Source organism: Dendropsophus ebraccatus, chromosome 7, assembly GCF_027789765.1.
Source record: "Dendropsophus ebraccatus isolate aDenEbr1 chromosome 7, aDenEbr1.pat, whole genome shotgun sequence".
In the NCBI taxonomy this organism is placed as follows: Eukaryota; Metazoa; Chordata; class Amphibia; order Anura; family Hylidae; genus Dendropsophus; species Dendropsophus ebraccatus.
This window is the reverse complement of record NC_091460.1, coordinates 106,912,963-106,939,017: the sequence shown is the minus strand read 5'-3', so window position 1 is coordinate 106,939,017 and position 26,055 is coordinate 106,912,963. Positions and strand designations below refer to the sequence as shown.

The following is a 26,055-nucleotide window of genomic DNA, read 5'->3' as shown; positions in this document are numbered from 1 at the left end:
TGTAATTGAGTGGATGGCCGCCATTTAATGGCAAATATTTGCTGTTATTTTAAAACAACGGCTGTTATATAGAAATAATGGCAGTTATTTACTGTTATATGACGGCCATCCACTCAGTTTCAACATTGTGTGAACAGATCCTTTCTGTGTTTTCAATCCACTCCTGGTTTTGGTTGCTATGAGGACCTGACAAGAGGACCAAATACTGCCTGAAATATACGTAGTGTGAACCCAGCCTTAGGGTGTAAAGCCTCTTTGGGGTTGCACTGGCAGAGGTGGGCCTTCCCTGACAATCTTTCCAATGAAAACAAATTTCATTACTACTAGTGATGAGCGAGCATGCTCGTCCGAGCTTGGTACTCGTTTGAGTATTAAGGTACTCGAAGGTGATCGATGCTTGGACAAGAATCTCACGATGCTCTAGAAAATAGTATCATCCTTTTCCTGCAAGTTTGGGCGCAATTTCTCAGCCAATAAACATGCAGGAGACATGTCGATAGCAGCGATTGGTTGGCCAGATTAGATGACCCGGGCATATAAGAATCTGGGCTGGTGGTGCTCGCCTTACATGCATGCTGAAAGAGATTAGGGACAGAGTTGCTGATTGTCAGGGAGAGCATTAGAGAGGGAATTAGCGTTCATGTAGGCAGGGATACTAGACATAGAACCCAACAGCCCTTGTAAGGGCTTAAACATTTTTTTTTTTGTTTGTAGTACTCAAGGCTGCTGGCTGGGACTTGCAGTGCAGCTACCACGATCTTAGATCGACTGCTGGCATAAAGGGGACAGCAGGTGGTGCATACAGACCCCCAAAAAGTCCTCAGTACTATTTTTTTTTTTGTGGCTGGTGCTGCTGCCTTTGTAAATTGTATTGCTGTGATTTGTAGTACAGCTGCATAGAACTTCACTGCTCATTGTCCTGTTTAAGAGGTGGCATACACCATAAAGCACCACTTACACACAGACTCTAAAAGACTACTTTCAAAAACCAGTCTGACTAGTATCTGTTGTCTTCTGTAGCCAGTCTGCAGGGTTGCTTTCTTTTTTAGGCAGCCATATCAAACCTCACTGCTCATTGTCCTGTGTAACAGGTGCCATACATTAGGCAGCCTCAAAGGCATCCATGCATGCTGACCTTGCTGTTTCCTGTCCATTTCCATCATTTTCTGAGGTTGACAGAGTTTCAAGTAACCTTCCCTGGGCCGAGCTTGGGTCCCCTGCAAAAATGCTCGAGTTTCCCATTGACTTCAATGAGGTTCGTTACTCGAAACGAGCACCCAGCATCTGGAAATATTTGTTTCGAGTACCGAGCACCTGAGCATTATAGTACTCGCTCATCACTAATTACTACCCTTTCACCCAACCACCCTGAAGACCACATAACTCAAAAGAGTAAATAAATAATTTAAAAAAATACATTCTCACCACATAATGCCGGTAACTTAAAGCTAAATTATTTTATTTTTTGAACACAAATAATGTTTTCATCAATCTTAATAGAGATCGTTCACATTCCAATTACCATGTGATATAAGAAACGGCAACCCCAGGAGTAGAGATTTTTTAGTTCTTTCAGCATTGCAACATCATTATTGGATCCCTCCCACTCGTAGGGGAATAATTCTCATAATGGCCAGGTTGAGCAATTTAGGCCTCTAACCAGGTCAATTATTTTTCTCACTGATATGTATGTAACAAAGCCTATAACCTACATTTGGCTGTAAACTCCCAATGGCTGGTTAGCCAAGATCTAACAGATGATGTGCAGCCTGAAACAATCAGAGATTTCAGAATAAACTGCACGGCCTCATGGGAAGTCACTGAGTGCTTCCATTACCCAGCTCTTATATAAGAATTTCACTTTCAAGAACGGAATATTGACTATTTAAATGCAAAAAAATAAATAAATAAAAAAGCAATTCATTAAATATTAAACATTTGATTGTAGAATTGTGAAGTAAAATTGTTCTGTAATAATAATTGTTCAATAATAATAATACTAATAACAATAGTTGTTTCTATATAGATTAATATATGATAATTTCTTTTAATGTATTATTTGAACGATAGAGCCATTGGCTAAGGAAACGTGTAGACATGCTGTATTTTGTTACTGTGTGTAAATTGTTAGAGAAAATCAAAAAGAAAAAAAGCTTTTGTTGTTTTAAAGCAAATGTACCACTAGGTATATCGCTTTGTGTTTGTTACATTAACAGGCTGGTCATCGTCTAGTAGTAGGTGTTTTTACAAATATTTAATACTTATTGGCTACAGTCAATCCAATTTCTTTGTGTGCGCTTACATATCAATTTTAATGTAACATATCTTACTTACGCAACTAGAAGCAGTGATGATTTGAGGGTTGGTGAGGGCAGTTTTTCCATTGTTCACACTCACCCAAACCTCCATGGTTCTGGAAGGAAAAAAAAAGGATTTAAAAAAGAATAATAGTTATATGATAAAAGGCTGTCATGTTTTGGCATGAAAACAAAGTTGTCTATGGGTACTGTATATCTATGGAACAGTGGCAAATACACCAATCAGCCATAACATAAAGACTATGGGAGAGATTTATCAAACATGGTGTAAAGTGAAACTGGCTCAGTTGCCCCTAGCAACCAATCAGATTCCACCTTTCATTTCTCACAGACTCTTTGGAAAATGAAAGGTGGAATCTGATTGGTTGCTAGGGGCAACTGAGCCAGTTTCACTTTTCACCATGTTTGATAAATCTCCCCCTATAGTCCTTATTAGCGGCCATCTATATAACAAGATGGCTGCTTTTCCCCGCTATGTTCCTGCAGTAAAAAGATTGCCTAAAACTGTCATATGTAGTGAATAAGATTTTTTTTGTTAGATGATAGATGACACGGTTAGAGCATCAGGATCATCAACACTGAACTTGGAGCAGCGGAAACAGAATAAGATGGGCTGGTGTAAAGTTTTTTTCTTTTTTTTGTACATCATGTGGATGGCAAAATGTGGGTTTGTCAGTATGAGCACACTTGGTAATCCGGGCAGATCACCCATCGTGGATTCTGCAGCTCACCTCTGCTTGAGGCTGCACGCATCCCCTCCCATGCCATAGACTCACTTCTATGGTGAGGCAGATTCCGCCATCCGCGGAAGTTGAGGTGGGATCACTAATCCAGGGACTCCAAGATGACAAGATGAATACCATGTGTGCCTTATCTCAATATGTAGAATGGTTGAGAAATGGAAGTAATATAGATTACAAAGGGGAAAATAGTTTTTTAACTGTACTGAACAGGACATGTAGCCTTTGACAAGTCTAAAATCTATGACAGTCAATTCTACTGCTCTTTTTCCCCTTCTGTCCAGTAGATGAGGACACCATAGTAAAGTGGATATGGCCTTTTGCCACATGCCTGATTGTGAATTTCCCATCAAGTGAATTATGGTTGACATTTCAATCCACAGTAACCTATTTGCAAAGTATTCATTTGCTAGTTGCTTTATGAGTGCACAATAAAAGATTGTCATTTTACGATCCATTAAAAAAAGATGAAAAAAAAATTAAATAAAATTGTGAAAGACATTTGCTGAAAGTAATAAATAATTTACCTCTAATTTTCGCGCACTGAAAATTAAACTGGCAACTGTTCAAAAAGTTATTAAAATTATAATGACTGTAGATATTTGGAAATCAAGCACCGGCGTTAAAAAATATAAATTACTATAATGAGGATTTTTTTGTAGTTAAAACAAAAAAAACTGCAAACTTGATTAGTGAGTAGTAGACTGTTTGTAAAGAAGTTTTAGAGTCCCATAGGGGCCTTATGAATAAAAGAGGGCTGTTTTAATAACTGTATAAAAAGTTACTGCACATTGTAGTCTGACAGCGTCGTGGGATAGTATTAGTTTAATAGCCTAGGATAACCAGACTGGGGAACGTTTGCTCAGCTCTAGGTCATTTTAAGTAGAGAAATTATAAAATTATTATTTATATATAGCATACTGTGAATAATTCATGACTCAATTTCAGTCCGCTATGGCAAATCTGGAACTTGACCTGGTGGATCTGCTGTATGAAAACTGTACACAAGAAAGTATAATAGGCATATAATGTAAAGAACTACTAACTTTGGGGCTGAGCTCACTCTACTGGACTTTACCTACTGTACTACATGGATGGCCATTCAAATGGATGGAATACAACACTCATGATATGCCCAACCACAGTTTCTCTTGCTCCTACCAGCCATTGGAGTTTTTGTGGCCTGACCCATGGCAACTAAAACAGCTGGGGGCTGGGTTCACACTATGTATATTTGAGGCTGTATTTGTGAGGCTGTATAGCAACCAAAACCAGGAGTGGATTGAAAACACAGAAAGGCTATGTTCACATAATGTTGTAATTGAGTGGATGGCCGTCATTTAATGGCAAATATTTGCTGTTATTTTAAAACAACGGCTGTTATATTGAAATAATGGCCGTTATTTACCGTTATATGACGGCCATCCACTCAATTTCAACATTGTGTGAACAGATCCTTTCTGTGTTTTCAATCCACTCCTGGTTTTGGTTGCTATGAGGACCTGACTTGAGGACCAAATACTGCCTGAAGTATACAGTGTGTGAACCCAGCCTTAAACAGAGAAAAGCAGCTTTTGACAATTTTTTTTAAAGTAGAGAAGGGCAAAGTTTTTAAAAATTCAGTTTGGCAGGTACGCTGACTGAGCCAAACCTTAAACAAACCGCAATAAAACAGTTAAATGCTAAACACTTACAGTATCTTTACCTACTTGTCCAGGCTCCCGCAGTGTCCTTCTCTGGTGTCCAGTGCCCTCTGCACCCATCAAAATCCCATTCAGCCAATCTCTGAGTGAGACTGGACAGGCAATCACTTGTCATAGCGCTGTACCATCTCAGTCAGCCAATAATGGGCTGGGTGGGTTGTCGTTTCCAGGACAAAAAAATGACAGCCCACTCAGCCAATTGCTAACTGACTGAGATGGGACAGGGATTAGCTGAGTAGGCTGTCACTCTCCAGACAAGAGTGACGGCACGCTTAGCCAATCACTGGCCTCGGCAATGTCCCGTCGCAGTCAGTAATTGGCTAAATAGGTTGGAGGAACCAAAAAATAAAAAGGGAGGTCGGCACGTCCTCAGACTAAAAAATTCTGTACTTCCAGTGTATTAAAATCTCATGGTACATCAGTCAGAAAACAAAAATTGTTAAACTGCAAAGGGTTCTGGATACTAATGATGAACACATACTTTCCAGTGGATCTCAACCATAGATTGGACTTACTACTTAATTATTGAGATTTTATGTGTCTGTATATATTTTTTGTTATAATGTGCAGTGATGTCTTAATTATTCTGCACCTGTGTGGAGGAGGTGCTCTACCTAGAGTTCTTATACCATGTGCTAGCTACTTGCACGCCATCTATGATTAAGTGCCAGCCGTCCAGAAACGCATAAGATGGTGCATGTTTTTGTATCCTTACTTGTGACTTTTGTACCATAAGATTTTAATACATTGGAATAAAGTACAGAATTTTTTAATATCAGGACATGCCAACCTCCCTTTTCTATTTTTTTGGTCCGTGCTGCATTGAGGACTGGGATGTCCATTTTTTTTTTTAAATGTGCAGCCGCCATCGTTCCAAATTTTTTGCAAATTTCGGAAAGAATATCAGCAAAGTTTGGTTTGCTTATCTCTAAGTATTTTCACCAAAAAAAGGAAGAATGCTGAACTTACGTAGCAAGAAAATTTAATCTTTATTAAGTATTAATAAATTAAGAACCACCTCTGGGATATACACCGTTCTTTTTAATGTTAGGTTTTTCTCTTTTTATGAATTGTTTTAAATATATGTACTTAATAAAGATTGAATTTTCTTGCTACGTAAGTTCAGCATTCTTCTTTTTTTTGGTGAAAATTGTCAGCAAAGCTGTAGTAGCAGCAGAGTGGCTGCATGCAAATAGTTGACCACAGTGTATATAATAGGATATAGAACACTGCATTAAGACAAAAGTGTGTATATTATCTCTAAGTATAAGGCTATGGTCACAAACACCACTAAATAAAGATCATATACGACTTTAATTTTGAGGTAACATTACAGTCGTAATTTTAATAAAATAATGCGTTCCATTAAAAGTCAATAAAAGTCAATAAAAAAACTGTTTTCTTTCCACTCAAAACTATGGTCGTATTTTGGTATTATTTTACAGAGTGTAATCATAGCCTAACTGTGTATTATACAGGAAGCATTCTTGTATTACCAATTTCCAATGAGCACTGCTTTACTGTAACTGATTATCTTTAAAGGAATATTTTAACTATAACAGAGAGGAACAACATTAGTAGCATTATCTGAGTAGGAAAGCTTGGTATTCGACCCCAGTTTAATGAAAACAGAAACTTTTATGCTATATTTCTGCATGTTTTCAGTTCTATAAGTTATTAAACGCCCAAAAACTGCGATAAACCGTAAATGGCAGACTTTGAGCACATCTAGCTGGCTAAGAGGCAGTCAGTAAGGCATCTCCTCTAGTGTGCCGTTAATTATTTAAACGCAGAGAGCAGGGTAAATGATCACCACATCTGTCACCCACACAGAGAGAACCCTTACTCGTCGCGGGACCAGATGTGTTTATTTTCAACATGCACTAACTACTAGCTACTTAATGTGTTTCAATCCTTAGCCAAAAGTTAATTAAGCAAACATACTAAGCATTAGTTATCTTATATGACAGTCATTCCAAGTTTTTATCCTGAACTCTTTAATCAGATCTCGACAGGAATTCGGAAGACAAAACAGTAATAACCTCAATCCAGCTAAGCTAATTTTTTAGCTAATAGTTCCTGGTGACTCAGATCATCACTTGTCATCATATGCCATACGTGTAACGTTATGACAGTGCTGTTAACCCCTTAGCTTATGGTATGTTAAATCAGGTTAATGCTTCCAAATTAGGAAATTTTGTCTTCAACAGAAATGTCCATTCTTGCCTTATTTGCATTGCTGATAATCCGTAGGGTATTTACAGCAATAAATTATGATATCAGTACTATGTATACTTTGGCCTGGCTTGTACAGTAAAGGGATTTTCTCATAATAAACATTTATTACTCATCCACACTAGAGGTAATGTGGCTGCTGTGACTACCACCGGTTACTGGAAAGCAGAAACCTGCAGCTCCAGGAAGGGAAGCAGGTTTTTGGAAATAGTAAAAGATAATTACCTTTCCCAACTAGTACAGGAACCAACAAGAGGGGGGGGGGGGCACTCCTGGACCTAATCTTAACCAATAGGCCAGACAGAATATCAAAAATAGAGGTGGGGGGGGGGGGGTCACCTAGGTAATTGTGAACATAACATAGTAAGTTTTCAATAGTCCTTCAATAAAAATATTAGTAGAGGGGCTACAAAAACATTAAATTTCAGGAAGGCTTATTTCCAAAAACTAAGAAAGGACATTGGGGACATAGACTGGGACAATGCCTTCAGAAATAAAAGAGAAATGAGACATATTTAAGGGCATCCTGGGTAGATCGTGTGAACGACACATACCATATGGGAATAAATGTAGTAGAAATAAGAGAAATCCAATGTGGTTAACTTCAGCTGTAAGGGGTGCAATAAATGATAAGAAACAAGCATTCAGAATTCTAAAACAAGAAGGTAGTGGGGAAGCATTGAGCAACTATAGACAGAAGAATAGAATGTGTAAAAAACAAATAAAAGAAGCAAAAATAGCAACAGAAAGAAGGATAGAAAATAAAGTAAAACCCCAGTAAACCCCAGTAAAGTAATCCCAAAATGTTCTTCACCTATATAAACAACAAAAGAATTAAAACCGAAAATGTTGGTCCCCTCAAAAATAATCTGGGTGTAATGGTGGAGGGGGAAGAGGAAAAGGCCAATCTATTAAATACATTCTTCTCTACTGTATTCACAGAGGAGAATCCCATAACAGACAACATGACTAGAGATAATGTAAATCCTCCCATAAATCTCACCTGCCTAACACAACAAGAAGTGGGGAGACGCCTTAAAAAACATTAAAATCCATAAGTCACCGGACCCAGACGGTATCCATCCTACAGTTTTGCAAGAATTAAATACTGTGTTAGACAGACCGTTATTCCTAATATTTAAAGATTCTATTACGACAGGGATTGTTCCACAGGACTGGCGCATAGCTAATGTGGTACCAATATTCAAAAAGGGGTCAAAGTGATCCTAGAAACGACAGGCCCGTAAGTCTAACATTTATAGTAGGTAAAGTATTTAAAGGGTTTGTAAGAGATGCTATACTGGAGTATCTTCATGAAAATAATCTTATGACGCAGCACCAGCATGGATTTATGAGGGATCGGTCCTGTCAGACTAATCTGATCGGCTTCTATGAAGAGGTAATGTCAGGACCCGTCACACCAAACACACAGAGACAGTGAGCCCTGAGCTCAGCCCCTCCCACTGTCCCTACCTAATTGCCGCAATCTGCCCTAAAATGGCAGCGGACAACTTGGCGGCGATCCCTGGCCTGGATACGTGAAACAATAGACAAGACAAAACAAACAAACACAATAAGAATGGTCACAACAGTCTGGCAGCAAAGGTACAAAATCAGGATCCAAAAGAGTAGTCAAATAACAGGCAATATGGTCGGGGGCAGGCAGCAAGCAAGTGAGGTCAAAAGATACAAGGCAGAAATCAGGAGAAAACAGAACACACAAGCAGGCAGAGACTAAGTCAATAACCGGCCAGGCACAGGCAGAAGCTGAAATCTTAAATAGGACACCAGGAACCAAGTCCAGAAGATGATAGGAGGGACCAGCTGTCAATCACTGAGGCAAAGGCAGGTTAACCGTTACATGACCAGGGAAGCTTAGAAGCACAGACACGGGTGGGGCAGGGAAAACAATTAGCAGACCAGAAGAAATAAGACACAGTTCAGACAGGGCAAAAACAAGGCAAACAAAACACAGAATAAATGGAAGATTATGGCAAAATCGCAGTCTTTGGCGCAGAGGTCGAATCTTCGCAGCAGAGGGTGGCACTGATGCCTTTTCAGGCGCGATCATGACAGGTAAGTTATAGACTGGACCGGGGGGAGGCTGTGGATGTTGTGTATCTGAACTTTTCAAAGGCATTTGATACTGTGCCGCATGAAAGGTTGGTCTACAAAATGAAGATGCTGGGACTTGGGGAAAACGTATGCAAATGTGATGGTGGCCATTGATGGAACATATTCAGATTGGGTTTTAGTTACTAGTGGGGTACCACAGGGGTCCACTTCTTTTTAATATTTTTATTAATGATCTTGTAGAGGGGCTACAGAGTAGAATCTCCATTTTTGCAGATGATACTAAACTGGGTAGAGTAATCAGCACAGAGGAGGATGATAGCATATTACAGAGGGATTTGGAGAAGCTAGAGGCTTGGGCAGTAAAATGGCAAATGAAGTTTAATTTGGATAAATGTAAGGTTATGCACTTGGGCTGTAGAAATAATAAGTACAGTTATGTGCTAAATAATAAAACACTGGGTAAAACTACTTCCGAAAAGGACCTGGGGGTATTGGTGGACAGTAAACTCAACTTTAATGATCAGTGCCAGGCAGCAGCTGCCAAGGCTAATAAAATAATGGGATGCATCAAAAGAGGTATAGATGCTAAAGATGAGAACATAGTTTTGCCTCTTTATAAATTACTGGTCAGACCACACATGGAATACTGTGTACAGTTTTGGGCACCGGTATATAAAAAGGACACAGCTGAACTGGAGCGGGTGCAGAGGAGGGCCACAAAGGTCAATAAGGGAATGGGTGGGTTACAGTACCAAGACAGGTTATCAAGCTTGGGGTTATTTACGCTAGAAAAAAGACGTCTTAGGGGCAATCTGATCACAATGTACAAATATATGAATGGACAGTACAGAGATCTTTGTAGTGGTCTTTTTACTCCTAGGTCTGTAACCATGACAAGGGGGCATCCTCTACGTCTAGAGGAAAGAAGATTTCATCATCATCGACGCGGGTTCTTTACTGTACGAGCAGTAAGACTGTGGAACTCTCTGCCACATGATGTTGTCATGTTATTCATTAAATAAGTTTAAGGGAGGCCTTGATGCTTTTCTTGAACAATATAATATTACAAGTTATGGGCATTAGATTTCAGGTGATAGGTTGATCCAGGGATTGTTTTGGTTTCCCTAGGTTGAACCTGATGGACTCTAGTCTTCTTTAAACCGTATTTACTATGTTACTATGTCCCAAGGACTATGGCACTGATTGTTTTTTCAAGAACCCTACACCAACATCCCAGAGTTTTAATTTTCCAAACCGACAGGTTTATTGATGTGTTTGATTGCCCTTCGTAAGGCTGTGTTCACACATCATCAAAATGACATCTGTTTTAATTGGACAGACGTCATTTAACAACAAATACTGGCCGTTATTTTATAACGATGGTCGTCTCTCAGATAATAACGGCTGTTGCTATAAAGTAATGGCCGTTATTTGCCATCCAATAAAAATCGGGAGTCGTTTTGATGATTTGTGAACATAGACATAATCTGGTAGGTTTTTTACATGACAAAACTAAAACCCAACCTTTCCGCTACACTAGGCGAGACCAATATATTAGAATGCAAAACTCGTAAAAAAATTACGGTTTGCTTAATAAAGGGTTTTAACAGGATACGTCATGCCCACTTTTTGGTTTTAAAGCACAAAATGACAAGTTTATTGGTTTTTAGAGAGTTTTTTTTTTTTTTGTGAAGTATGACGTTAGTAAATATGGTAAAACATGAAACCGACAAGGAAAATCTGGTAAAAACCATCAATTTGATGACGGAAACACATTAGTAAATCAGGGTCTATGTTCCCATGGCACAATATGGAAGACATTTTAGTGGGGGTCCACGCACTGCATATCGTTGCAAGTTCCTCTTTACTATAATGGTGATGAGGTGGAGAGGGGTTCTTTGTGTGTAGGTCATTAATGATGAATGTGAGAAAAACCCGACATCAATTATTTAATGCAAAAAAACTTAATGGTTCTGAGGAACTATGATAGGGTGGAGTAAAAAGTACATAAACAAATAGAGTCACAACATAGCTTGTTACTATACAAAGACACAAAAGACCATGACATATACTGTGCCTGTCATACAGGAAAGTGCTCTGGTTGTCAATGTCACACTGTAGGCAACGTTCATCAGTCTGTGGGGGCAGTCTATGGCTCCATACTTGTTTATCCTGCCTAGAGATGAACATATTTACAGTAATAATGAAGCAAATCACTTCATTATGTTGGCAATCTGCTTATCAGCCGGCTGCCTTTTGGCTCAGTGCCAATCTGTGCATTCCTTCCAGGATGCCTGAAAAAGCTGGATCCAGTCCTGGAAATCTTCTCCCAGCTTCCCAGGACTGGATGTAGCTTTTTCCAGCACCTGAAACGGAGCAGCATAGAAAAGCACTGAGTTAATAAAAGCAGGCTGGTGAGCAGATTGCCGAGATAACAAAGGGATTTGCTTCGTTATTACTGTAAATTCACTCATCTCTAACCCTACCCTTTAGATCCATATCTCTAATCCCAACCACCTATGTGTTGCTGGGAAACACAATGGGCCATTAGGGTAGGGAATTTATAAAGATTATTATCAAGTGAGTAGTAAAATACAGTGGTACCTTGGTTTAAGAGTAACTTTGTTTAAGAGCGTTTTGGTTTAAGAGCTCACATTTTTTTAAAATTGTGACTTGGTTTAAGAGCATTGCTTTGGTTTAAGAGCTCCCTGTACTGGGTGGGAGTGGGAGTGGGAGAGGGGCAAGGCCTGCATAGCTGGGTCTACAGCACTGTTCTCTGACCCAGGAAGTCTCCTTCACCTTCCAAATCATAGCAGATCCACTTCATGCTGGGGCTTGCATCAGGGGACAGGACTGTGGGGGTAATCACTCCATAGCTGTAACCCCTCTCTCACCGGACAGAGAGTGCTGCTATACTGTGACCACATATGTCCTGCTTATTCCTTCATGCTCCCTGGAGTCTCTGTCAGTCCTGATTGGTCCATGCTGAACACACCCCCTTCTCCATTGCTGTCATGTGACCACACAGACCTCTGACAGCAGCCCTGATTCTCTGTTCTAGCCTATTGTACTACGATACTGCATTATAGGGATCTGCAGTTTCATCCTGTATTTACAAACTGCGGCTGTTTTTTCAGGTTTATGCAGTTACTATACATTATACACCACATGCTGATAGCTATACTGTACAGTAACTTATATATCACATATTCAGCTGTTTCTCGTTGTTTGTTTCATTTGTTTTACATGTTATTCAGAATATAAAATCATTACTTTTGGGTTGTGGAACCAATTGTCTGCATTTCAATGATTTCCTATGGGAAAATTTGCTTTGGTTTAAGAGTGAATTTGGATTACAAGCATGGTCCACCACTGCACCACTGTACTTGAGTCCTTGTTAAGCATTCAAGTCAAGCATTTTTCAATGCGCGAATGCTCGACTCGAGCAACGAGCCCCATTGAAAGCAAAGGAGGTTTTCCCTACGGGTCGAGTACCTGGTTAAATTAATTAATTTAACTCAGAATGAATAATCGGTAAGAGTTACATTTCTTTTCTTTTCTTTTTTCTTTTTTTTTTATATTTTTTGTATATTTTGTTCCTGCGGGGGGTGTTTAAATAAAATCTACAAAAGTTTGAATGAAAAAAAGTAATAGCTTTCACACGGAGTTGGGGACTGCCTGTTCAGACGTTAATTATTTGAGCACTCTTTGAGCATGCTCACTCAACACTAATGAAAATTCATGTGGTGGCAATAACAGCGGATCAACATAGGTTCTTTATTTCAAGTAAAACACTCAGGATCAAAAATACTTACTGTCCATCTTCATGAAGTTCAGTCACTGGGCAGAGCATATATTGGGATCTCACTTCAAGGGGTTTTTCATCTTTAAAAAAAAAAAAAACACAGTAATTTTCTAGATGTTAATTTTAAACATTTAATAAAGGAAGACAAGAGAATTAGATACATTGTGCCAACCTACAAGTACAACTAAGTGCATTAAACAGTATGTTTATGCAACTCCATTTAAAATTAAGAGGTGTTCAGCGGTTTTTGGTGTAGTGACCACCTTTGGCAGCTTCAAGAAGACAAAGGGGTCCCAGGGAGCCCTAGTTCTAGAGATAGTGTAGGCCTGCATCTATGGGACATGTATGGCATATCCTGTGGATAAGCCATAAATTTCCCAGATGAGAATATCCCTAATCCCTAATATAAGTCCTAAATAGTGATAAACTAATCTTTAATCATTCAAATCTCCAAAATGTGAATAACTGCTATAAATACCAAATAATTAACTAATAATAATCCACACTATAGTTGAGCACTTGACCTTCATTCTTATATTTATATTTTTGTATACTTACGGACTGTTGTTTTATTGATAAGGTAGGTGCAGCCAACTTGCTCTATATTTTTTCCAAATAAAAATCCATTTCCTCTCAAGACAACTTGAAATTTTTCTGGAAAAAAAAAACAAAAACTGCTCATAAAAAGGAACAAAATATTGCTGCAAATTCAAATATTAGTGATTCATGCATTGGAATAGAAAAAACAGGGTAATAGTAATGGCTATGTGCACTTTTGCAAGAATTTTATTGCAACCATCTATGATCTCACCTTGCCAAAGTCCATACAAAAGTTGAAACTAATTTGTGCAATTCGCATAATAAATATATAGATACATGGTGTATTCTCATCCACAGCCACTAGTGCCGAAGGGTGAGATTTTCTAAGCTGCCTAAAAATTTTTGCATTGAGAGCATTCCCTAACTCACCTCTGGGCAAAGACTGATAGCTCAAGCATTAAATCAGAAAACCACTTCATTAATAAGAGAAGGAGTTGGGAATGCTTTCAATAAAGAGAAGAAGAAGAACAGCCAACTCAGTGGGCTGTGACCTTTAACAACGTTTATTCTGTCATGCAAGCTGCAAGTCTGAAACCAAGGATTTGTATGATTCCCCTCCCCATTCTCTGCACTGGTCTATCAGCAGTTTTGATTGCTCAAAATTCATTCATCAGGGCAGGCCCTGGTGACTTCTGCCTGCCCAGTCAGTCTTTGTTGATATTACTGTATATCCAAACAGGGACATTTCTCTTAGGGCCCTATTCCATGGGACGATTATCATTCAGATTATCGGTAAATCGTTAGAATCTAAACAATAATCGTTCGTTTGAATAGCAGTTAACAATTAACGACCGAACGAGAAATCGTTGATCATTTAATAAGACCTGGATCTATTTTTATCGTTGCTCGTTTGCAAATCGTTCATATTGAATAAGATGTCGTTCGATCGTTTGCAGTAGTGCTGAACGCAATAGCGACGACAAGACGACCGCAAGAACGATCATAAGTAACAATTATCGTTCCATGTAAATGGGTGAACAATTTCAGGTCTTTCGCAATATCGGTCGTTTGGATCGTTTATCGTTAACAATTATGAGAACGATAATCGTCCCGTGGAATAGGGCCCTTAGTCAGGGCAGGTTGGGCAAAGGGAAACCACCGAGGACTGTCCTATGACTCATTGATCATGCAGCATAAAAGTGATGACAGTTTCCATATAACCAATATGATTGCTGGAAGGTAGAAAACAATACCCAAAAGAAAAAGAGCAACAACATGATGAGGTTAGCTTACAGAGTGAATGTAGAATGTCACTATTCTTTGGGACATATGGTGCAAATATGGGAATGAATTAAAGCAATAGCATCATCAAGATTAAAGGGATTGTCCAACAAAAATTCATACTAAGCCATGCTGTCTTGGCTGCGGGGGACATTTCAGTAATGTATACTTACCTGTCCTGCTTCCCGTTGCTGCCAGTTCCCAGGTCGATGCTTGCATAACATCCACTAATGTCATACTGAGCAGTAGGATCAGCATGGAATCACTTTTTTTTTAAATGCTGACAGCGCCAGAGAGCGGGTGGCACGGAAACAGACAGCGGCAAAGGAGTGGAACATGTAAGTATACATTACTGACACATCTGCCACAGCCCAGTACTATGATTTTTTCACAGACAACCCATTTCTTGAATGAAATAAAAAAAAAAATTCAAAAACAAAAAGGGTGTTATGAAAGCACATGATGGAACTTTGGTGCAGCCTTCGACCGAGACTGTGATTTTGCCCATAATTTTCTATCTATCTGTGTTTTGTTTGTCTTTATCTGTGCCTAGTCTGAACACAGCAGTCTGTTCTGCTGATTGTGTTCTGCCCCACCTGTGTCTGTTCTGCTATGTTTCTTCTGGTCATGTCATGGTTAACCTGGTTTTGCCTCAGTGATTGACAGCTGGGCTCTCCATTCCCTTGCTGTTTCTTTTCTGTCTATGGTCCAATTGCCTTCTGGACTGGGATCCTGGTCTCCCTTTAAAGCGACTCTGTACCCACAATCTGTCCCCCCAAAACCACTTGTACCTTTGAATAGCTGCTTTAAATCCAAGATCTGTCCTGGGGTCCGTTCGGCAGGGGATGCAGTTATTGTCCTAAAAACAACTTTTAATCCTGCAGTGCTGTGTCTAACGGCCGGGGCTTACATTTGTATATGCATTAGGCTGCATTCACACGTTCCGGGAAGTTGTCCGTGCTCACGGATCCGTGTGCACGGACAATTTTACAGCCCATTGCTTTCTATGGGGCTATTCAGATGTTCCTTGATTTCAGGGAGCCGTGATCCGTTTTGTTAAAAAATAGGACATGTCGTTACTCGGAACGGATGCACGGAAAGGATTCCCCATAGAAATCAATGAGATCCGTGTTTTTCACGGATGTACACGGATGTGACATCCGTGTTCATCAGTGGAAAAACACGGATGTGATGTAATCAATGTAATTTAAAATGCTGTAAGACAGATCCGTGAAAAAAAACTGACACAGATACAAAACGGATGCAAAACGGACTGTTTTGCACTGATCACGGAGGTAGCTGCCGGACCACAATCACGGACCGGGAAAATCACTGAACGTGTGAATGCAGCCTTAGGCTGGCACCACCTCTCCATCCTTCTTCCCCACCCTCCTCATCATTAGGAATGATCCAGGAACATTTACTGCTGTTTGAGCTTTGCACAGGTGTATTAACGATCCAGCCCATGTTCATTATACACACAGGTGGGGAATAGGAAGCAATCTGCCTGGAGCATTCCCAATGATAAGGCGGGTGGGGAGGAAGGACAGAGAGGGTGTGCCAGCCTAATGCATATACAAATGTAAGCCCCGGCCGTTAGACACGCTGCAGGATTAAAAGTTTTTATGACAATAACTGCATCCCCTGCCGAACGGACCCCAGGACAGATCTTGGATTAAAAGCAGCTATCTGAAGGAACAAGTGGTTTGTGGGGGTCAGATTGTGGGTACAGAGTCGCTTTAAGGTCTCTGTGTCTGCTTGTAGCTCGCCAGTTAGTGAGCTTGTCTCTGCCTACTTCTGTGTCTTTTGCTATTTAATTTACTCCTGACTAGAGATGGTCCGAACCTGCCGAGGTTCGGGTTCGTACGAACCCGGACTCTCGGCAATGATTCCCACTGTCTTAAACCTCCGTGCAGAGGGTGGATACAGCAGGAGGACCGTGGCAGCAGGAGAACCTCGGCAGGTTTGGACCATCCCTACTCCTGACCTTGCCTTGGTTTCTGACTTCCCTTGTTTTCTGCCAGCCTTGACGACTTGCTTTTGCCTTTTTGACCTTGCGATTGGATTCTCCTTTGCTCTGCGCTACCCGATTGTTGTGACCCAGACCACCGACTCACCTTATTGTGTTTGTCTTGTTTTTGTTCCACCTAGCCAGTGCAGGGGCTGTCGCCCAGTTGCTTGCTGCCGTTTAAGGCAGACTGCAGCAAAAAGGCAGGGACAGTGGGCGGGGCTTTAGCTTAGGGCCCACTGTCTGTGTCCTTTTCCTACTTTCAGAGGAACTAGCCCTAACAAAGGACTACAAAGGCCCATAGCCACAAATCACAGCTCAGCTTTCATTCTGTATTCCACCCTGCAAAATTAAAGCTGAACTCTTGTTAACTGCTATGGGCATCAAAGATAATTTTTCTTTTGAACATTTTTTTTTATGATCTCCCTCATTGTGTTTAACTTACGGTTTTGAAGCTCAACCTGAAAGCTGGAAATGGAGCTCCAACCCTATAGTCCCATGAAAAGAATGTTTATGGCTCACTATAGAGCTAACTTTGCACTTGCCACCTTCCCAGCTGTTTTGCTTTTTAATGCCCTTTTGATCATTTTTATGCCTTGCATTGCATTGTGTCTCTTTTTATGAACATGTAACGGAGAAATGTTTTATTTTTTTTTCACCAGCCCAGCATTTCACCAGCCCAGCCCGCTTACATTGTTGTCAACTGCTGAACCATCAATAAAGTAAAATAAACCTAAAGAATATTAAACCTGGTAACTGTAGGGTATAGGAAAAATGAAAGAATGGCAATGTAATATTAAAAATACGCATGTAGCGTTTTTGCTTTGAATACATTTAACGTAGTTATCATCAAACACTTTTATTTATTTTTTCAGATCAACTTCCTTTCCATAAAATATTTTTACATGAATATTTATCTGGCTATAAGACAGAATAGCCGGAGAAGGAAGTTATACTTTATGTGGCGATAGCAAATACCACTAGCAAGAAGAATAAAGCTAAAGCAAGTTAGTACACCCTGCAGCCAGGAAACGGTAATATAAACATCAATTTTCTTACCGCCAACACAGACGGATGATGGATCCACATACAAGATTTCTGTGCACGACTTCTTTAGGATCTACAGAAAAGAAAATTTGCTTGTGTTAACAATTTTGTATTGAATGCCTGTCTTTTACTTAAACTCTTAAGGACTGAGTCTCGTCATGGGACACCTTTTTATTTTGCTTTGCAGCATTCAAAGCAAAGCAATATTTTTTTTTTCTTTTTTTCTCTTAATATAACAACAGCAAAAACAAAAAATACACTACAGGCAGAGGATTGGGGAACATAATAAAGTCTGTATACTTACCAGTCCCCCGTGCCCTTATAGCACCGAGTCAACAGGCTCCCGGACCCCTTGTATGTCACAGTTTCCTGGTACTTCTCCTGGCTTCCTTGTACATCATGACTCAGGGGAAAGTACTTGCTCAGCCAATCATTGACAGCACAGTTGTCCCACCCAAGTCACTGACTGGTTGAGTGGGGCATTCATAAGCTGGGTCATGATGTTGCAGGAGGGAGACCAGGAGGATGGCAGAAGGTTCTCTTTTAATAACATAATTTAATACGTAGGGAAGCAAAAAAAACAACAGTCCCGCCATTGATGTTTTTTTTTTCTTTTTTTGCATTGTACAAATAACTTCAGAATTTCAGATTTTTTTTCTATTGTTTTTTATTTTAAACGTTGTGCAAATTGCCATGGCATGCATGACGAATGTGTTCATTATTTATTAGTATGATTATGATTATATGTATACATTTTATTTATGCTTCACTAAGCCATAAGCCATAACTTCTATTTTTCTGAAGATCTACATGAAGAACCATGCTGGGGTATATACAGTATACAAAACCAATGAACTTTAATATATATTTTTATTTCAATAAACCTAAATGACATCTCTAAATATTTTTTTTCACTATTTAGTTTCACTAGTCTAGTGGGTTACATATTCAATATCAGATTTACTTACGATCATGGCTATTACAACTCATTATTTTGCTTTATGTTGTTAATGTACACATTTCATGCAACATCTTGTTGTACTGAAAGATGCAGGAGACTACAATTACATAAAAAAAAAATCCTGACAGAAGCAAGCTTAACAATAGTGTCCTTCTGGCATATGTCTGGCTCATAGATGTCTATGGAGACATTACAGCATACATCTGGATCCCTTCCAGGTGTATATAAATTGTATATATGCTTAACAGACTTGTCAAACATGGTGTTAACATAAACAAAACAAAAAAAAAACTTTGCTAGCTCTCCTACAACACCATTCACACTATAAAGGGGCATGTTGCTATAGCTGTAATGCACATTTACAAAAAAATGCAACAGCTCACTGCTAATGCCAAGACATAAAACTAATATACCTAATATTTTAAAATTGCTATAAGAAAAATTCTGACATTTTTGAGACTCTTGGCATACCATCTGAAAATAGTGTGTACCATCCTTCCACAGCAAGGTGACCCCATATGCAAGATGGACCTACACTATACTCTGGCCTCTCCTGGGCTAATGATAAGCCTATAATTGTGGCATGCAGGATCCAACTGATGCTGACTAAAATAACCCCCAATATGAGATGGGTGAAAGGCACAACCAAGTAGAGGCATCCACTCCCTCCCACTTCTACTACACCATTTACACTATGCAGGGGCATGCTGCTATAGCTGTAATACACACACACACACACACACACACACACACAAAGAAAATGCAACAGCTCCCTGAAAGACATAAACCTAATATAGATATTAAAATGACAAAACTGCTATAAGAAACATTTGCAAAACTGCTATACAAATTTCTGCAATTTTTTGCAATTATAATATTTGTAAAAGGTTTTGGCATTAACAGGGAGCTGTTGAATTTCCTTTTTTGTGTATGCTGTTAACATACTTATACAGTGTAGCTTTAATAGCTTCACCCCTGAAGTTTTTCAAGCAAAAAGCATATTAGCACTCATGGTGTGTTGCTGCCTAATATTAGCTTTTTGACTTGATGTCTTCACTATGGGCACTTAATAATACCTTCCTTTATGCATAAGGAAAATATATCTGACACTTATCTATGGACTTAAGATAATGTTTGATTACCAATTTTACAATTATTTTTTGAATCATACCATAGACTAGCTAGTATGGCTATACATTCTATTCAGAAACTTCATAATTCAGAAAAAATTATGGCACTCACCCACTGCGTGAAAAAATTCGGCTTTATTGGACAGACATGGTGCAGGGGAGCACAGAGTCAGGTGACCGGTTTCGTGGGCTAGACGAAGCGGCGTTCTGTTTGAGTGGTGGTTGTGCCGGGACATTGCCGCAACGGAAGGCAGGCTGTGCCATCCATCTGTTTTCTTGCTTGACTGAGCTATACATTCTGTATTACATCTTTTTCTGATGTCCGATACAGGTTTCCCATTACTCTCTTTCAAGCTGATTTTTTGTGTGTTTTCTTTTGTGTGTGTGTGTATTGTATGTGTTAATTTTATTTTGAATGATAATCATCTGCATACATTTTCATGGTCAAGTATGCAGTCCCCTTTTTTAATATGAGAAATGGCCTGAAAAGTGATTCCCTAAGGTATTCACATTCATCTGCATTGGAGGCTCATTTTGCAATGTCCTTCATAGAGTTTTATTATATTATCAAAATAGGTAAAATTGCATTGTATGCACTTTGTAGCTATGTTCACATGACGTTTTTTCTATCCTTTTTTTAATTTTTGTCTCAAAATGATGTCCGTCGTTTTGAATACCAAATTATGTCTTTGGGCAGCTGTCATTACGATGACGGCTGTTGGTAAATTATTCTAGTACCGGCCCTTTTGGGTGTGGCTGCTTTTTTAAGGTCCATTGAATTTTGTAGTAATGACAGTGAAAGGATGGTGAAAAAAAAATGTGCGTGAACAGCTAAAAATAACATCCATTGTTGGCAAAAGAGGTCCTTGAATTATTGTTACGAACATTAATTTGAAATCCGTGCAAAGAATGTGTTATTTAATATACTGTGTGAATTGGCCGTCCACCATTCCAATAACGTAGGGGCCGAGAGGAAGCGCCAGATCGAGGGGTGAAACAATCATAGCCTGTTTGATATTTGTTTGCACCCACGCATATGTAAGCAACATAAAAGAAGATTCTGAATTGGATGAGTGCCGCGGCATTTCTGAACATATACAGTCTTCTTAAATACGCCGAATAGAGCACCATCAGAGTGAGCCCAGGTGAGCGGACTTAATCCTCCGATGCATCAGGTGTACAAGCCCACATTAGCAGTTTGCCAGTGAATGGGTAGTTGCCGGGGTAAAATCTTACTTGCAAAGTCACATCCTTTTTGTCTGCCCAGAAGGGCAGTTGTTTTCTCTTCTTTTGTTGGGATCGGAACACTATGTTATTGGTTGTATTTTAGTATCTATAATAAAAGTTATATTTTAAGTTTGCATCTTTGCGAATCTACGTTATTTGTCAAACTATTTCCTACTCTGTCAATTAGTTACAAACACAACATTGTGGTTTCTGTTTATTGGATGAACGTACACAAACAAGAGGTGAGCAAAGAGAATCCAGTGTATGTAAAGAAAATTTTTGCTAAATTTGTCAATAAAATTAATAAAAAAAAAATGTTTTGCTCACCTGTCCGCGCTCCTTCGGCGTCCTCTTTCATGTCTTTAGTCGCCTCCAGCCCACTCAGGCAATCACTAACTGAGGGACAGCACAGGCGGGCAATGATTGGCTGAGTGGGCTGTCAGTCTTGTGTCTTGGGAGTGACAGCCTGCTCAGGCAATCACTGGCTGTGGTACTGTGCCTTCTCAGTCAGTAAGTTATTGGCTGAGGGGAGAGTGACAGCCCACTTAGCCAATCACTGACTGAGTGAGAAGGGACTGAGAGGGCTGTCACTCTCAAGACACAAGAGTGACAGCCCACTCAGCCATTCACTGGCCGTGATGCTGTCCCTTATTGCCTGAATAGACTGAAATAGGCTAAAGAGACAGAAGAGGACACTTGGGAGTACAGACAAGTAAGTATAGATTTGTTAGATTCAGCTTACAAAGTTAGGAAATTTTGTTGAAAATATTTGCGAATATCGCATACCAAATTTTCAAAGGTTTCACCCGTCTCTAACCTTACCCCTTAAAGTTACAAAAATAGCAGCAAACAACTAAAATTAAAGATCTTCCCTTTATTCCTTTGTCTTTTCTGTAATCCTTCCTTTCCCATCGTGATATGAATCATTACACTAAACATTGCCTAGTAGTATTAAACAATAATTATTTCACCTTTACAAATATCCTATTTTTGTTTCCGCCCGAACAATACAACAACAGCCGTAACACCTCGTAGCCACAGGTTAATGCTACTACCATCTTCAAGTGGATGTGAAGCGATGTAAAATCTATGCATCCTGACACTAAAATAGATAAATGCTTTGCAGATGAAGCAAGCAACTAAATATCTTCCTGTATGTGCTAAGTGCTACTAAAACTCGACTTTAAAAAAATGTTCCCATAAAAATGAAACACGTTTATGTTTTATTTTGCCTCTTTATCGGGGTCTATGAGAATCGTGATGCATTGCTACTTGCTCTAAAACTGGCTGCTACCGCAGGGAATGAACACAGACCGGCTAGAGAATGAAGGATGTACTCTCACACTGGGGTGATATGTCAGCAGTGCCAGAAATGCATTGATTATGTGTCATTATTATAGAGGCTTATTACACATTCATCTAGAAAAGAGTACAGTAATATCTAGTGAATAATGTAATAATTGAGCAGAGCATTAAATAACACTAGCCGTCCTGTTATGGAGACTGCCACTAAAACCTGCCATCAATGTTCCCTTTAAACACTGCTGAGGCAAGGTTTTTATTCCATCACATATGTACAGTAACTTTAGCACTTTCATGTTGTCTATGATAAATTACTCTTGAAAGACTGGCTATAAAATTTTAACAAGGATTCTTTATTGGTATTAATGTTAAATAAAGCTGAAGTATGAAGTCTATATAAAGTGTACCTGTGGCAAACACTTATTTAAAGGGACTTAAACACTCACTAACTTATCAGTAGATGATACATCAGTAGAGTATACAACGCTGATTTTACTGTATATCTGCAATTTTTATCTTTCTACGTTCTTGCATTCCTATAAGTCACAAATGAAGTAGTCTAAGTAGTCCTCGCCATTATATTCTTGAGCTTAGTAGTCCTTTCTATGCATCACTGACAGTTTGTAAGCTTACAATGGTGAAAGCTACAAATGACAGATTTTGAATCAGCTTCCTTTATCCTACATGGCTTTAGGGGCCTATTCCACAGAGCGATAATCAGCCAAATCGGCCCGATTTGGTCGATTATCGCTCGGTGGAATAGAGAAAACGATCAGCCGATGATCATGTCATCGGCTAATCGTTTATTTAGGCCTAAACCTAAAATCATCGGTCACCCACCACGCATCGCTTTGTGGAATAGCGATGCGTGACGGGCGATCAGCGATTTGAGAGGCACCATACATTACCTAGCAGGGCTTCTCTTCCGCTCCGTCTTCCTCACCGGGTTCCACAGCGCAGCATCAGCTTCGGTGCTGCCTGACTGAGCTGTCAGACCGCTCAGCCAATCACTGTCCGGGACCGCCGCGGCCAGTGATTGACTGAGCGGTCTGACAGCTTAGTCGGGCCGCTCCGGAGTTGATGCTGCGCCGCAGGACCCGGGGAGGAAGACGGAGCAGAGGAGAAGCCCTGCTAGGTAATGTATGCTGCAAGGGCTGCAAGGACATCGGTAACAATGTCCCTGCAGCCCTCGCTAACGATTTTCAGGCCGTGGAAAAGGCCCAGTAAACGAGCGTCGATCTAGCAGATCGGCGCTCGTTTACATCGTTGATCGGGCCCTGCTCGACCCGTGGAATAGGACCCTAAGTTTAGGGTTTTGAGAGGGTGGGTTGGAGGTGACAGAGTCCCTTTAACCCCTTAACGACATAGGGCGTATATTTACGCCCTGATGCCATTAGGGACGTTCAGAGTGGGGCCGCGCTCTGAACCGCGGCGGTCCCGGGTGCTGCTTGTAGCCCGGGACTGCAGGTATTAGCAATACAGTAATACAGTAATCAGATGCAGCTGTCAAAGTTGACAGCTGCATCCGATTACCGGACGCAGCGTCATCCCTGGTGTCTAGTGGGGAGATCGCTCCTCCGGGATGTTATCCCGGAGGAGCGATCTCCGTTACTGAAGCCGGCCGGGGACTGCTCTAAGATGGCGCCGTCCCCGGCTCGGCACTCGAGTACTTCCGGCTGCAGCAGCCGGAAGTAAACGAGTGCCTATCTCATGGATCTCTGCAGCATATCTATGCTGCAGAGATCTCTATGAGAGATCAAAGCACTTATACTAGAAGTCCCCCAGGGGGGCTTCTAGTATAAGTGTAAAAGTAAAAAAAAAAGTGTTGTTAATAGTAAAAAGCCCCCTCCCCTAATAAAAGTCTGAATCATCCCCCTTTTCCCAGGTTATTAATAAAAGTAAACAAATACATAAATAAATAAACATGTTTGCTATCGCCGCGGGCGTAATCGCCTGAACTATTAATTAATCACATTCCTGATCTCGCATGGTAAACGGCATCAGCGCAAAAAAATCCCAAAGTGCAAAATTGCGCATTTTTGGTCGCATCAAATCCAGAAAAATTGTAATAAAAAGCCGATAGAAAGAACACATCATGGCACAAAAAATGACACCTGACACAGCCCCATAGACCAAAGGATAAAAGTGCTATAAGCCTGGGAATGGAGCGATTTTAAGTGACGTATATTTGTTGACAATGGTTTGAATTTTTTACAGGCCATCAGATACAATATAAGTTATACATGTTACATATCGTTTTAATTGTAACGACTTGAGGAACATATATAACAAGTCAGTTTTACCCCAGGGCGAATGGCGTAAAACACATTTCCCCCAAATAAACAAAATGCGTTTTTTTTTTTTCAATTTCACCACACTTTTTCTGGTTTCGCAGTATACTTTATGCAAAAATTCTGCCTTTCATTGCAAAGTACAATTAGTGATGCAAAAAATAAGGGCTCATGCGGGTTTCTAGGTGGAAAAATGCAAGTGCTATGGCCTTTTAAGCACAAGGAGGAAAAAACGAAAACGCAAAAATCGAAATTGGCTCTGTCCTTAAGGGGTTAAAGAAATCAACAGAGGTGGTGATTGCAAGCTGTTTTGCAATATACTCACTTTATTTATTTTAATTTTTTTTTTTTTTAATTTTAAGTTTCCTATGTTTAAATGTACATTATACATATGGCCAAACTGTGTTTCACACTCCATCCATGCTGATATTTGTTTTTTTCTCTGTTCAAAAAAAGAGACCCAACACAGAAAGTGCCAGTCCTTTGTGCGCTCGCACAAGAAAAGACACCTGTTCCTCATGAGAATTGAATATCAAATATTTTTGGCAAATTATATAATTAACTTTTGCTGATTATATTATAAACTCTGCAGCTTACCAGGAGACAATGCTCTTTGCTATGCAATTCACTGTGTCACTGTGTGATTACAGAGGTTTTAGTGATGTGTGACAGGAGAGCTGACCCCCTCCATGCTGATTGATCGCAATGGTGGTGAGTACAGAAATTTTTTGTTGTTGTCGCTATACTAACATTATTACTGATATTTATGGTAGTATGAGCATTTTTTTTACCTATTTATAAGTTGCTTTAACTACAAATGATGGGGAAGATTTACTAGTGCAACTGCACTAAAACTGTCTGATTTAACTTGCACAATATTTTTCTTTGCGTTTTAGACACTTTTTAGACACTTCTGTGACACGTCTGAAGATAGGCATGTGGCCTTAGTAAAGGGAGAGGCTATGGGAAAAGAGGCATGGAGGGAAATGCTGCATTGTGCATCAAAATGTGCCAAAGAAAAATGGCCCAAACCTACTGTATATACACTGTATGCACTCCTAGGCCATGTTCCTACTTTGTAAGACAACGGACGGTCATGGAACAACCGGTGTCAGAGAAGATCATCCCGGCCGGTACTGCAGTGCCAGACGGATGATCTTCACTGCCGCTGAATTCGGATGTGGGTGATCAGTGAGTGCCCGAATCTGAATTCCCCGCTGCTCAAAATGGAGCTGCACACTCCATTGTGTGCACTGACAGGTTTTCTGCGGCCGCTATTCAATGAATAGCGGCTGCAGAAAACTGACATATCCAGTTTTTTGTGGCGCCGCTAGGGATCCAGGCCAGAGTGTATACTATATGTATACACTCCGGTTGGGATTCCCTCCGAT

General features: G+C 40.0%; 1 protein-coding gene across 2 annotated transcripts in view; it reads right to left on the bottom strand.

Annotated features, from left to right (window-relative positions):
- ANTXR2 (ANTXR cell adhesion molecule 2) overlaps positions 1-26,055 on the bottom strand; it is a 156,341-nt gene that overhangs the window by 59,151 nt on the left and 71,135 nt on the right. For both annotated transcript variants that reach the window (XM_069978101.1, XM_069978100.1), the window contains exons 9-12: positions 17,766-17,826; positions 13,436-13,531; positions 12,888-12,957; positions 2,335-2,413 (exon numbers count right to left, since the gene is read on the bottom strand). In XM_069978101.1, coding sequence (XP_069834202.1) covers positions 2,335-2,413; positions 12,888-12,957; positions 13,436-13,531; positions 17,766-17,826 — 306 coding nt within the window. The remainder of the gene's footprint in view (positions 1-2,334; positions 2,414-12,887; positions 12,958-13,435; positions 13,532-17,765; positions 17,827-26,055) is intronic.